Genomic DNA, 15,455 nt, shown 5'->3' on the forward strand with positions numbered 1-15,455 from the left:
TACTAGTCAACTTACAGTTGTATTTAACTTGTATTCTATTTCATTTAAATTTAGTATCCATTCCACATTGATGGATGTACTGTTATTTTCATTACAAAATATCTATTACTAATTTTCTATAATATTCTACTGTGTCTATGTGTTTCATATTCTATCAATGTTACAGGTTTATTCTATTAAAGATAAGATTTGCATGCTTTTCCTATTATTACATATTATGTCCATGGAGTCTGAACACATGGGAAGCCTGAACCACCCATTATAACATCTATTATACTTCTGTTTAAACTTTGACAAACCACTGAAAACAACCTCTGGCAATGCATTCAAATAGCGTAGTTTTTGGTTTTGTATATTGAAGTAGGCAACTTTGTTATGGTAAAGAACTATCTGCATGTGTTTGATGACACGATAAAAGATTATTAAAAACACGCAGGCAAGAATTAATAATAATTTATTAATACAGATATTTTGGCCTGAATCTGACAGGCTATGATTTGTGCCCAAGCAAATTCACAAGGTGGAACAAGACTGTTATTCTCTTTCACAGATACAAGCCACATGTTAGAGCAACACCACACAACAGATGGTACATGAACATATTTTTTATTACAAATGTTTTATTAATTCTTGTCTCTGCATTTCTAATAATCTTGAAATTCTGCATGGCAAGAAGATTTTCAGTATGACATATGAAAACCTATCCAATTTTAAGAGATAAGTAAAAAAAAAAAAAAAAAAAAAAAAAAAATCTTAGAAAATATCAGGAAATATCTAAAAAGATAAGTCAGTGAAAAATTGTACAAACAAACATTTGGAGTCTTTTGATTTACTCAAAAATCTTCAACAAAAAAAGGGGAGGGGGAAGAGTACTGCAAAAGGAATCAGATCAAGCTGATAATAAAACTGAAGCTAACACTAATACGCTATCAAAGATTACTGGCTCAGCTTGTACTCTCAGTGAATATAGAGAAAAAAAGTAATAAAGCAAAGCACTGTAAAACTAGCTAAATAAAAGTCATGGGAAGACTTTGGTAAGAAAGTAGAAAATAAATATCAGGAAAGTGGTAAAATATTCTGGAGACTATTGAAACAGCTCAGAAATGGAGGAATGAGTACTGTAAAAGTAAGCGGACATGATAAATTTCACATGAAATCTGAAGATAAAGATATTCTAGATGTCTGGAGTGCTTACTTTAAAAGACTGCTAAATGAAATAAGCAGTGACAGCATGGTGGTGGAAAACACTCAACAGGAATACATATATCAGTACTAGAAAAGCCACCAAAAATCTGGTGTGGAAAGGCAACTTGAGTAGATGATATTTGACCAGACATGCTCAAATAAAAGTTTTAAACTGGTTACACTGCATAATTCAGAAGGTCTGGGCAGGGGTCGAATTCCAGATGATTGGAGTAGAGCACTCATAATACCCCTTCAATAAAAAGGGAAATAAAACCAATGCAAGCATCCCAGAAGAATTTCCCTATTGAAGGTTCCTAGCAAGATTCATGCAAGTATACCTGAGAAAATTTTAAGAAATATTGTGGAAAGGAAGCTTGGGGAACAACCAGCTGGATTCAGGCCAAACAGAAGTTGTCAGGATGAGATTTTCACTTTAAGACAAACAGATGAGAAATCATGAGCATATAACAAGGATCTGTATTTAATTTTTGAAGATTTGGAAAATGTACCTGACAGTGCCAAGAGAAAAGCTGTTCAAAATGATCCAGTTATATGGTGTAAGTGAGACTTTATATTGAGCAATACTTAGTCTATATTAAAATTGTAAGTTAGCAGTTGGAATTGAAAGGGGAAAAAGGAAGATGGTTTGATGTTAAATCAGGTGAAACAAGGGATGCACATTATGAAGAAAAGCAGTATTTACCCTGACATAAAAATTGGAGATGTCAATCTTACCTCTTTACTTCATGCAGATGATGTTATACTTCTAAATAAATCCAAGTCTGTATTTGTGGAATGTGTGAAAAAGTAACCATACAAAAAAAAAAAAATTAATATGAGAAGGCATTGAAATAAAAACACATTGCAACAATGTCATTGTCCAATACCTTTACATTATCTGAAGTTTTGCAGCTCCCCAACAACAAAACATCTTCAATCGATCAAAATACTTTAATGGCATTGACACAGCCTACATAATATACACTATGACATTTTCTTTTATTCTGATGACAGCTTTCTTAAACGACCTTACTTCACCCTGCAAATCGATTTCATCTTTCATCACATATTTTTATGTTTTACTTTCAAGGCCTTTACATTGGTCTTTTTTTTTTTATTTATCCTTTACAAATTTTAAGTACCAGATTTTAATCTTTTTCAAATTTTTAAATTACATTTTTTTAAAATAATAATATCACATAATTCATTACTGAATTTATTCTAATTTTTAACAGTATTCTATTATTTTTACATTTTAAACTTTATTCATATCTCAGTCTTTTAAATCTGAAAATTCAATGGAGCTCTATCACACTATTCTACCTATCACTACTCTCACATTTGTTCATCACCATCTGCAATCTCTACTTCAAATTTCAAAGATCATTCTTGTTTAATTCTTTATCCAAATGTTAACAAAGTTTGAGTGTGAAGTATCTTTATGACTAGGCTACTTATATATGTAGAAACTAATGACCTCACATTAATTCCCACTGGTATCCCTATGTGTATATATATATCCATTATACACATCCTTTAGGTTGTATATAATGCTAATCATTATGAGAAGGTGCTACTACCCAGACTGGGTTTTGACCTCTATTGAAATCTCATCAGTGGAAACCAGACCCAGAGGAGATACTAAGGTTGAAGTAATGGAGAACTCACATATTTTTCATGTATAAGTAGTGAAAAGGTGGAATTTATATGGAATAAGAGAGAAATTAGTCAACTACCTACATAAAATAGTTGAAATCAATTTTAACTTATGGATCTGAGAGCTGGGTTAGAAATTAAACACTTGATCAAACACTGGAGAACTCAAATATGAGAGTTCTGAGAAAGTTTAGGAGAGTGAAATCAGTAGCAAAACCATATTAAAAATGAGGATATTTGGAAAGAACTTTGCATTGTTAGCAATCAGGATGTGTTATCTGGGCTAATCTCATAATTACAGAATTGGAGAAAGAGAGAGAGGGGACAGATTAGCAAAACAAGTATTCTTTTCAGGATGACAGGAAAAAGATCCAGAAGACCAAAATCTAAAAAACAGTAAAAAGTGCATTAGAAGACAGAAATATAAGATCTGATAATATTGGAATCTTGACAGATAATAGATTAATTTGGAGGAAAATTATTGATAAGAAATTAGGAAAGATGTAACTTTTTCATGTAGTACTATCATAATATCCTGTATACCCACTGAGGATATATGTCATGAATTTTATGATGATGAATGCTAATACCAAGAGGTGTAGAATAACTGCTGCAATGAAAAATAATTAATAACAGAACTAATAACATAACAGAGATGAACACAATTATGAATCTCAATAAAAACCTGAAATGGAAGCAGTTGCATTATCATCAGTACCCATGGGTCCTGATGATAATGCAATTGGTGTCTGATGCTGGCTTCACCATCAAACTGTTAAATGTTAATAATATCCAGTATGACTGCGATTTATGTGGTTTTATTTTGTGTGATTTTGAAATACCAAGCTCTTGTACCATAACAATAATCTTATTACACATAAAAATTAAAATAACATGTCTGTATAGTTCACATTGGGTCAAAAGATAAAATAAAATAATGCTTAAGAAGACAACTCAAGAAATCAAAATATCTAGTGATTAATATTTTATACAACAGTTTGGTGATAGTTACTATGTACAGTAAATAACTAACCATAACGTTCTGCAAATATGTCTGTGCAGTGAATATGCAACATCTTCATTACAGAGTGATTTTTTTGTTTGTTTTCTAATTAAACCATGAAAAATATTCACAATGTATCCTGTTTAGGTTAATTATATAAACAAAATTCTATTAATTTTAATATATATACAGTAAAACCCTGAAGTTATGTGGAAGGTGAGACCAACAAAAAGCGCGCAAGTCAAATTTGCGTAACTTGGTGTATAATTTTGCATGTAATTTATATATACAAACATACAATTGGGACCAAAGGTTTACAAAAACACCTATATTTTTTAAGAAATATAATCATAATTGTAGTTTTTCGTACATAAAAAAAAGAAAGTTATTTCGATGTCTTCATAAAATCTAATTCGTCTGACAGTATAATGTCTTTTTCTTGTCACACAAAATTTCTTCATAGCAAGCTAATGATTTTTTTATTCCTTGCCTTGTGGCTACAATTCGTTCCTTGTAGAATCTATGTCCTCCAAAATCTGTAAGGCTTTCTTTTATGATTGTTCTTACTGTGGATTCCTGTAGATCGAACTTCTTTGCTAGCTCACAAATTTTCATTCCGCCTTCAAAATCCTTAATAATGTTGAGTTTTGTTTCCAAAGTCAATGTTTTTCTTTTCTTGCTAGCAGTAAAAGAATCGGACCTGCTTCTTTTGGATGACATTATTATTTTTTATGTGATAAAGTTTTTATCAAGAACATAACATTAAACATTCGCAAGGTTTGTAGACTATAAAAATCATGTATGAATGGAGCCCGCACGAAAACACGTCAGTGCTTGTTCACAGCATGTGTGACAATGGCGAATGCAGCCGGCGCATGAAAGATACGACTAGTGGTGAGGCGTGAAGCGGGATGGGAATACATACAACATATAAAAAACCGCGTAACTCCGGATTCGCGTAAGTTGGGGTATGACTGTATATTCATAAAATAAGCTGAAAAAATGCTGTTAGAGATACTTATGCAATTCCCCCCCCCCAAGGGTTTACTACTTGAATTCATGTATTTTTATGGAATAATTGGTCTTAATTTGTGTAAATCCTCGATTTGTTTCTGATATCTTCATTTTTAATATGGTTTTATCATTAACGCCAACTGTTCACTATTTTAATTTTCTTAAGAATTCTAATATCTGTGGTCTTCAATTTCTGAGTTTGAAAAATAGTTTTGAACATTATTCTGTAGACTGCAGTTTAGTCTTGATTACTCTCTTAGTTCCAAATAATTTTATTTAACTGGTTCCCACCAAACCAGCCAACCATACTTATATTCACTTATCTATTTCCATATTTCATTTACCATCTTCACTAAAAATTATATCTAAATAACTTAAATGCTTTACCTGTTCTGTAGGTGACAATGTAGTTGATGTTTTCCTGTTACATTTTCAGAGCATTCTTTTATGAAATTTGGTATGAAATCGGCATTAAAAATGCCGATTTCATACCAAAATTTGAAGCTATTTAATTTAGCAAAAAATTTTGAACACTTAAGATTTATTAAAGAGGTTTGCTGCCCTTAATGGCAAGACTCACTGGATGTGTGTATAAATTGATGAGATACATTTCTACATAAAATATCTTTCTTTCTACTAAACCAATTTAATGTCTAACAACATAAGTTTCTTATTTCTGGCCTAAATTCCAGTCCCATATTAAGAAAGCTTCCTCTTGTAATTACACCACCTCCAAGTGTGAAATGTAACAAGTATTTCATGCAACTCAGCCTTATTAGGCTAAGAAAACTTAACCAGCTTTCGTGGGTAAACTCTACATATTAAAAAATTTCACGCCAAGGTATTATCTGCATAAGTTAAGATATAATACAAAATATACAAAGCAAAATTAACTGGAAGAACACATCAGGAGAAATCTATTGAAAAATAAAGTAACCCTGCCTTCTTAACAGAAAACCAGAAGAATTCCAAAACTTATGCTTAATAACTTGCTATTTATCAGGTAGCATGTTTTTTTTTAGGAAACTTAAATATTAAACATAGCTGCATCAAAAAAATACTATGAGATCTACTGAACTGTTTACCATAGTAAAATTGCAGATTTATGATTTCACATGTTTTTACTTTAAAAATGACTTAACATGAAACTGGTTCAAAGCTGATTTAAATACAGGTTTAAAAAATCTACCAATATAAAAGTCAATACAAGAAATCATTTACCTAATTATTTAAAAAAAATTAAGCTAATATAATTATAAGAAATTTAAAGACATATGCCAGCACATTAAAAATAATCATTATCTTTTATTTTTTTTAATGGGACTCTGATACTTATAACAATTATGCAGTTGAATTTTTGGAAACCATTTAGATCAGATCACAGAACAAACAATAAGTGCTAACAAAGCACTGCCTTCCTGATACACCTTTTACCCATATTTCAAATTAAATTCATTAACTTTAACAATGAAATAAAAAAATGCATCCTTCAATATTTCAAGTTACTACTCATCTTGTAGGTTAAAATAAAGTAAGGACTGGGCAAAGAGAAATATATCACAGACAGTGCACCACATATATCTGTAACAAAATGCTATACTATTGACTGTTTTAGTAATCAATCAGCTACTTTTCTTTAAAGGGAATTTTATGAATTATTCAAAGTTTATTGATTATTAGAAAAAAAAGATGAATGACAGTGGATTTAAAATGAGACAATTTTAAAGTAATGTTTGCGTTTAAATGCATTTTCATAAGTAAAAGTTTTTCTAATCAATATGGCCATATTTGACCAACATTTCATCATTAATAGTACTAATATAAAACAAAAAAAGCAGACTGAAAAAAAAAAAGCATAAAATGATTGCTATGAGATGCATTACAAAAATAAATAAAATCTACACAAAAGAACAACCAAAGAATGTGAGAGGCAAAAAAAAAAAAAAAGTAAACACCTAAAATAAGTCTTAACTTCGTTAAGATATAACTCATTTAACATTCAATAGTTAAAGTAAATTAAATGTGACATACTACTTTTTTTTTTAAGTTCACAAACACTGTTAAGTCTTTACTGATGTGCATCAGCTATTAGCACAACCTCTACAAATTCATAAAAATAAAATAGGAAGAAACAAAAAGAAAGCTAGAGCTCTTTTGCATGTTTTCGGCATGTAAGGTTAAAAAAAAAAAAAAAATATATATATATATAAATATATCAGAACTTAACAGTGTTTTGTTTAGGCAAAATGTTACATGAATTTGTAGTAAATACATAAAGGCTCATTCATGAATATAAAGACACATACACACGCACGCATATATATGTATATGTACATTGCAATTTTATAGAAGAATTACTAAATTAGACAAACAAAAAAAGTTTTAAACAATTTCAACTTACCAAGCCCAAGGCAATATATATTCAACCATACTAATCTTTCTGTATAGTTATATATATATATATATATATATATATATAAAATTATACACACACACACACACAATGACAGGTGATAATATTGCCACTTGCACCACTGCATTGAGTACCAAGTTAAGAGTTTTTTTTTTTGTGATTTTTTTTTTTTTTTTTTTTTTTTTTTGAATAATTAAATGACAACACTTTTGAATGTCACCTATCACAGGTTATTGGAAGATGCTCACTGAAGGAGCAATGAAAAACCACACATCCATAAGATATATACATGGTCTCATCCCCCCCCCCCCACTTCCCCTTAAAGTCTGTATACATATGAATGCAGAACAAAGAAAAGAGAAATTTGGCATGACATTAACAACTTTTTAACCATATAAACCTATTATTAGAGCCTGAATATTTTTCTTTATAAATTACAAGTTTTGAAAAGGTATGACAATTATCTCAACCATTATCTAACTTAAGACAGTATAGTTTAGTTAACAAAATATTTATTAATAATGAACAATGAAAATAATGTGAAACTTCATTTAAAAAGCCATTGCTAAAAGATTATTCTACAAACATGGATAACAAACAAAATTACTTCTAAAATATCCTAAAAAAAAAGGAGAGAGAGAGGGGGGGGGGGGAGAAAGAAAGAAAGAAAGAAAAAATATTGCACATTTAAGTCACAATTAGCCATTCTTATACTAAGTACATCTTTCATACCTAAGGGATAACAACATTTTGACTGCACAATGTAACATGTTTTAACATAACACAATTTTTTTAAAATAACTTCTGAGTAATTAATACCCCAAATTAACAACAATTTCCTGTCTTTTAAGACACATATATCCCCATAAAAAAAAAAGGAATGACAATCACATGGTAAAATAACTAACATAATATTAAATTATTTCTTATTTCTGCTTTTCAATAAATGTTTCTGAATAATTTGCTAAACATGGTTGAAAGAGAATGGAAGTACAAGGCACTCATTAAGGAACATATCAGTCAATGGCACTTCAGGGAGCAAAACTAAAACCAATGTTATTGTCCAAAGAAGTTCCCTTTAACATCTGCAGGCTGAATGAAGATCTAGGACAGAAATTAGCATGTGTTATTTAAATTTTATTAAATAATGGGATATATAAAATTTCAATTTTAGACACTTGACAAGTAAAAATAATCATTTGCCAAATTGAAAATTTTCTAACCTTTTAGTGAAGCCATTAAAAATAATGGATTCATGAATTATCAAAATATAAAACTGAAAAAAAATACAGCTATTTGCATTCAAATAAAGAAGCAAATGAAATATCATTGATATCCATAGGTTCTCTCATCAATTCTAATAAATCCAGTATTCTCAGAGAGCATTCTGTTAAAAATAAAACTATTCACTGTTTACACATACATAATTCTGATGGTATCTTAAAACGTCAAGACTTAAATTCTTATTTTCATTCATAATCAGCATATTTTAGCTTGTACATGAAATCCCTTCGTAATGTATTTCTTTTGTTCACCTTCCCTCTTCCCTCACTTCAAACAAACATGAAACACAAAACCAACAGACAAATCCCAATTTACAGTATTGGATCACATACTTAATGATGAACATTTGAATAACAGTACTCTTAAGTGATCACAAAGAAACTGAACATAAAATGTTAAATTAATTTAACATTTTATGTTCCATTTATTTGTGACTACTTAAGGGCATTGGGTATTTGGGAAGATTCACTAATGGTCATGGTGATCTGCTTAATCAACATTCCTGTAATACAGAATTGCCAAAGAAAATTGTTTTGCTTATTTGGGACAGCATGGCTTTTAATTAGGACAGAGGACTGTTCCACTCAAGATTACTCCTCTGAGGTAATCAGTTGTAAATGGTTGGTTGGTTTAAAGATTTATTGGCACAAAAAGAGCAAAAGTCATATTGTGCCAAAGCACAGCTTAAAAATGACTCACCAGCTTTGTTTCCCTCCAGCTGCTTTAGGTGATCCATGCAAATCACTCATCTCACCAAGTCATGTTCTACAGTGCATTGCCTTCTAAGGGGGGAAACAGTTTCTAACTAGCATCAGTTGCATGCATTGTGCGCACTTTTCTGATTTGGCATTAAGCCAATGCCAAATCAGAAGAGTGTAGAGATTTTTCAGTGCTCTGTTTCTTTTTCTATAGATCACCGTTTCCCCCAGCAGCACCAGAACACAATAAACTTCAGGATTTCTCTCTCTTTTCCATGGCCTGATTTTTGTCTGCGTGTTGAGGCTTAAGTGCTGTGAGGATCATGTTGGAAGCTTAATGGAATATATACAGCACTTGGAAAGGATTAAAACTGATTTTTAATGCTTCCAAGATTTCATCTTGGTCACTGAGACATCTTCATGGATTACAAAAAAACTAATGTAACACACACTCAAATACAGTACAATACTAAGTGAAGCACATGGGTGACACTAAAGTCCTATCTAGGTGGTGAGCATTTGTAGGTGGCCTAGGATGTAAGGTAGGATCTCTGATAATTAATGTTTCCCAAATTTTGAGAAGTCTTATGCAACCATATTTATTTAAATTCGGTTGATTTCTGAGTGCCGTTGCAGATTCTAAAAATAGTCTTTCTTTTTTGAATTTACTATGGTGGAGCATGGTGTTTTTCTCCAGATCCTGAGGGGGTATCTGGAGAAAAAACATGGTCTGCTAGGCCAGATTGACCATAGTTGTGATTGTAGATGTATGATTTGTGCTCTTCTAAGCAGATGGTTGTTGATCCACCTGTCTGTCTCAAGGTACACAGCTTGCAGGAACAGGGTACTTTATAAACTCAGGCACAGAGAGAGAGAGAGAGGGGGGGGGGGTAAGCTGATCTTTGGTAGAATGGATAATGATAGCAAGTTTATGGTGGGGCTTAAATACCGTGTCGAAGTTGTGCTTTCTTTTTAAGGATGGCTATTTTTTCTGATGTGCCATGGATGTAGGGATATGGTGATGGCATTTCTGAACTCTTTCTGAAAAGATGGCCAGAAAATGGGAGAAGGAACTGATTATTTTTTTAATTCTGTAATTGCTGTAGCCATTGGAAAGGAAGGTGTTGTGTATGTGATTGATTTTGTCTGAAAGGGCAGTTCCACTGGAACAAAGATTGTGGGCTCTCTTGGTTAGAGTTTTAATAATGCCATATTGTTGAGGGAGGGGGAGAGTTTATGAATGTGTCTGCTTGAGTGAGTAGGATTTCTATATACAGTGAAGTAAAGGTTACCATTAGGAATGCATGTTACTAAGGTGTCTAGGAAGGGTAAACTATTGTTATTTTCCTTTTCCATCGTAAACTGGATTCTTGGATGTAGGCTGTTGAGGTGACTGATAAAGGAGTCTAACATGTCTGGGCCATGAGACCAAATAGAGAACACATTATCTATATATCTTAGCCAGATAGAAGGTTTGAGAGGGGATGAGTCTATGGCTTGTTTTACAAAATTTTCCATATAAAAATTGGCAACAGGTGGGGGGTGAGAACCCACAGCGATTCTCCATTATCTGTTTGTAAATTTTGATTTACAAACAGATAATGGAGGAAACATCAATTCTGGTTATTTTTCTTCCAAGAAAAATAACCAGAATTGATGACAAAGGAAAAGAGATCTAAGATATCAGATGGAAAAACGTTTTTTAAGAGTGTTAAGGTTGTCATTTAATGGAATATTGGCAAACAGTGAGGTGATGTCAAAGCTTACCAATATGTCTGTATTCTTTAAAGTTAGATTTTTTTTTAATCATGGTTTTAAATGATGGCCTGATTATTGCTTCCACTCTCATGATCAAAACACTTTCTCTGATTTAATAATTAAAATTATTATTGCTTGGATGGGTGTAATTATTACACATTCTGCTCAAACTTCCTGATCATTATGTGTTTTCCAACAAATGTGCTAAATCAAAAAACAATTTTTATGCAATAATAATAATTTGGATTTAGCTGACCAAATTGTATTCTTATTGGCTTAAACCAAAATACAAAAATATGGTACAACATGACAGAATTCCATGCCAGCAAGGGCATTGCCCGGTTAAACAAGCCCCTGTTATTTTCACCAGGGAAACAGCAAAAAGTCAGCTACTGGAACAAATCTGAAAACACCCCTCAACTCAACATCACAATTAAAGACTGGTACTATCGACATAAGAAGCCTGAATGGTAAAGAAATGGAGGCTAGCTGAGGAATTAGATAAGTACCAGATCGACATAATAGGAGTGACCGGGGAAAAAAAAAAAAAAAAGAAAAAAAAAGACAAAAACTGGTGAGATCTTTCTGCGCAATAAATACAAAATGTTATATTCAGGCATTTCTGCTATCTGCCCACAGAGTGATGTGGGCAGATATCAGAATGGGGAACTGGACAATGAGACTTATTTGTGCCTATGATCCAACAGAAGGTTCTACTAAGATAGAAGTGGAGGAATTTGAGGCTTTAGAGAAAGCAACTGACCCAATGAAAAAGGAAAAGTTGGTCCTTGTTGGGGATCTAAATAGCAAAGTAGGAAATTATTGTCAGACATACAAAAATATTTTGGGAAAATTTGGAGAAAAGAGCGCAAAGCTAATAATAATGGCAAATACCTGTTGGATTTTTGCTCAGGACATGGACTGGTTATTACTAACACCATGTCCCACCATAAAAATTAGGAAAAAGAAAAGTCTCGTTGACTATGTTATTGTCGATAGAGATGTTCTCTCCCTGGTGCAGGACACAACAGTGTACAGAGAATTCGAAATTGCAAGTGGTCACTGTTTAGTCTTGAGCAGGATAAAATTGAATTTCATATTGAAAAGAATAACATATAAAAAAGTTTTAAAGCGAATAAAAGTTGAGCAGCTCTCAGATGCTGTAGACTAAAATACACAAAGATTATTGAAGAAAAAATGAGAGTTTAAGAACAGGAATCAAACCTTGGAGATTCAGTGGCAAACTCTGAAGAAAAGATTGATTGATTCAGCCAGAGAGGCATGTCGTGAGGTTGTCACCAAGGATAGAAAATTCAGAGCTCCATGGACACATGAAGTTAAACAGGCGGTGAAGGAAAAGAAGAAAGCATATGAAATGTTCCTGGTAAATAAGTCAATTTGTGCTTTTAGAGAATACAGAGACAAATGTAAGAAAGCTAAACAGTGCATAAAACTAGCTAAACAAAAGTCATAGGAAGACTTTGGTAAGAACATAGAAAATAAATATCAAGACAAAGAGTGACAAGATATTCTGGAGGTTGTTGAAGAAGCTCAGAAATGGAGGAAATAGTGCTGTAAAAGGTATTAGAGATGATAAAGGTGACATGAAAACGGGAGAAAAAGATATCTTTGAAGTATGGAGTAATTATTTATTTCGAAAAATTGCTAAATGAAACAAGCAGTGATAGCACTGTGGTAAAAAACACTCAACAGGCATACATTCCAGAATACATATCCATACTTGAAGTAGAAAAAGCCATCAAAGGCTTGAAATGTAGAAAGGCAGCAGGAGTAGATAATATTAGACCAGAAATGCTGAAGTATGGAGGTATAAAAGTCTTACAGTAGCTGCACTGCATAGTTCAGAAGACCTGGACAGAGGGACGAATTCCCAATGATTGGAGCAGAGCTCTTAGAGTACCCATATATTATGGTTATGTGACACATCCAAGGGAGGCACCTATATAGCAGGTGCCTCCCTTGATGAGTCCAAGAATTCATCAAGGGAGACACCTGCTATACAACTCTGTCTCCACCACTCAACCCACCAAATGACCGCAACCACACCAACGCCATCTATTGCTGACCACCACTGGTATTTTCACAGACAATCACAAACATCCATGCCCAAGGCGGGATTTGAACCCATGGCCTTATGGCTGGAAAGTGGATACTCTAACCACTCGGCCGGCTAGGCTGGCCAATATAAAAACAGAAATAAAACTGAATTGTGAGAATTACAGAGGTATTTCCCTACTGAGTGTTCCTGGTAAGATTTATGCAAGTATACTTGAGAAACGGTTGAGAAGAATTGTGGAAGAAATGCTTGGTGAAGAACAAGCTAGATTCAGGCCAAATAGAGGCTTTCAGGATCAGATCTTCACTATATGATAACAAACAGTTGAGAAATCATGGGAATATAACAAAGATCTGTTTTTTAAGTTTTGTAGATATGACAAGGTGCCAAGAGAGAAGCTATTCAATATGCTACAGTTATATGGGTCATTGTGGCATTATATCAAGCAATACTTAGTCTTTATTTGAGTCCTAAGTCAGCAGTTAGAATTGATGGAAGTACAGGAAGATGGTTTAATGTTAAATCTGGTGTCAGACAAGGGCGTACATTATCCCCTCTGTTATTCATCATCTATATGTATCACATTATGAAGGAAAGTGGTATTAATCCTCATATCAAAATTGGAGGTGTTAATCTCAGCTCTTTGCATTATGCGGATGATGTTATACTTCTAAATAAATCTGCTACAAGTCTGCAAGATTCCCTGACTAAATTGAATAACTGTTGTAATAGATATGGTATGAAGGTCAGCAATCACAAGACAAAGATAATGAAAATAGGCAGAAGCATTGAAAATGTCAACTGCGTCATGAATGGATAACCTGTGGAACAAATAAAACATTTCAGCTACTTAGGTACGATTTTTAGTGTAGATCATAAAATAAATATGGAAATAGACAACAGAAGCAACAAAGCTGGTATGGTAGGAACTCAATTGAATAAACTCAATTGAACACTAAATTAGCTATATATACAAGACAGTGTTCAAACCAGTTTTCACTTATGGATCTGAGAGCTGGGTTTGAAGTCAAACACTTGACCAAAGACTAGGGACTGCAGATATGAGAGTCCTGAGAAAGATTAGAGGCATGAACAGATGGCATCATTGGCAATATCATATTAAAAATGAGGATATTAGGAAAGAACGTGACATTGTCAGCATCCAGGAATGAGTTAGCAGAGCTAATCTCAGGTGGTAGGGTCATTTAAACAGAATGGGCGAGGAAAGATTAGCAAAACAAGTGCTTTCTCTGCCAGGTTGGCAGGAAAACGACCCAGAGGGCGACCAAGATATAGATGGATTGATACGGTACAAAGTGCCTTAGATGATAGAAATATAAGATCTAATAATGTTGGAGTCTTGACAAGTAACAGACTGATTTGGAGGAAAATTATAGATAGGAAGTTAGTAATGATGTAAATTTTTCATGTAATACTATCATATCCTGCACACCCCTTGAGGATACATGGCAGGAATTTGATGATAATAATAATAATGTTGTAATAATTGTATTGTTTAACATAAAATAGTTAAACTTTAAATATAGCTCCTTGTTTGAATAAACTGCATGGACCTTAATGAGTCACATGGTTGTGTAGTCACATGCTTATGTTGTTAGCAGTTGACTGCTTGCATTACTACCTCAAATATTTTATTAACTTAACTTTATAGTACTAGTAAACTCAACACCTACACCAGGTTATGTCAGGCAAGAACTTTCTTAACTATATAACATGTCACTATGGCATCCGGCAAGCACATTTTTACAAGGTGTTAAAACATATATGGCATGCCAGTTTCAATTTAGTAAGCTTTTATTTCTAAAAATCTCATTTCTTAGTAACTTTGTAGGCAAGTGTTAGCTGATAAATCAGGACTATGGCTGGGTCGAAAGTAGTCATGGCTGTAAATACATGTGTGTTCATGAGGCTGCTTCGCCTGCTCTGAGGGACAAACCCCCCCCCGAGTTTCCGGGTGAAAAAGCTGGTTCATACCTCCATATGAACCAGCTAACTCACCTTTTGTTGAAAGAGACCAGAGAAAGGTTCTTTATGTAATGGATGGGAATTGAACCCAGGTCTTTCGAACCAAATTTTCTATACTATCAAGGAGACTCCTTGGTATCATAGAAAATCTGAAATAGAATGTTATATCTTACTTCAGGTCATAAAAAAAAAGTAAAAATAATAATAATAAAAAATAAGCTGCATTTCATTTGAAAATTTGTATTACATAAATCTGTTTGTTTCTGCACTTAGTGACATGAATGAATAAATTTCTCTTGTTAATTACTTCAAAACAGGTTGTTAGGAGACTGTTCTTAATTTAGTGTTGCAATAAAACTTCTATTTTGATTTGCCTGCAGC

General features: G+C 32.8%; 1 protein-coding gene across 2 annotated transcripts in view; it reads right to left on the reverse strand.

Annotated features, from left to right (window-relative positions):
• Positions 1-6,145: 6,145 nt before the first annotated feature.
• The window catches only part of LOC150105765 (alpha-1,3-mannosyl-glycoprotein 4-beta-N-acetylglucosaminyltransferase B-like), a 305,129-nt gene continuing 295,819 nt past the window's right edge, over positions 6,146-15,455 (reverse strand). For both annotated transcript variants that reach the window (XM_090393561.1, XM_090393560.1), the window contains exon 12: positions 6,146-8,375. In XM_090393561.1, the coding sequence (XP_090249687.1) occupies positions 8,328-8,375 (48 nt within the window). In that variant the 3' untranslated portion in view covers positions 6,146-8,327. The remainder of the gene's footprint in view (positions 8,376-15,455) is intronic.

Source organism: Typopeltis vanoorti, chromosome 6 (assembly GCF_054136105.1).
Source record: "Typopeltis vanoorti isolate ZY-2024b chromosome 6, IOZ_Tvanoo_1.0, whole genome shotgun sequence".
Lineage (NCBI taxonomy): Eukaryota > Metazoa > Arthropoda > Arachnida > Uropygi > Thelyphonidae > Typopeltis > Typopeltis vanoorti.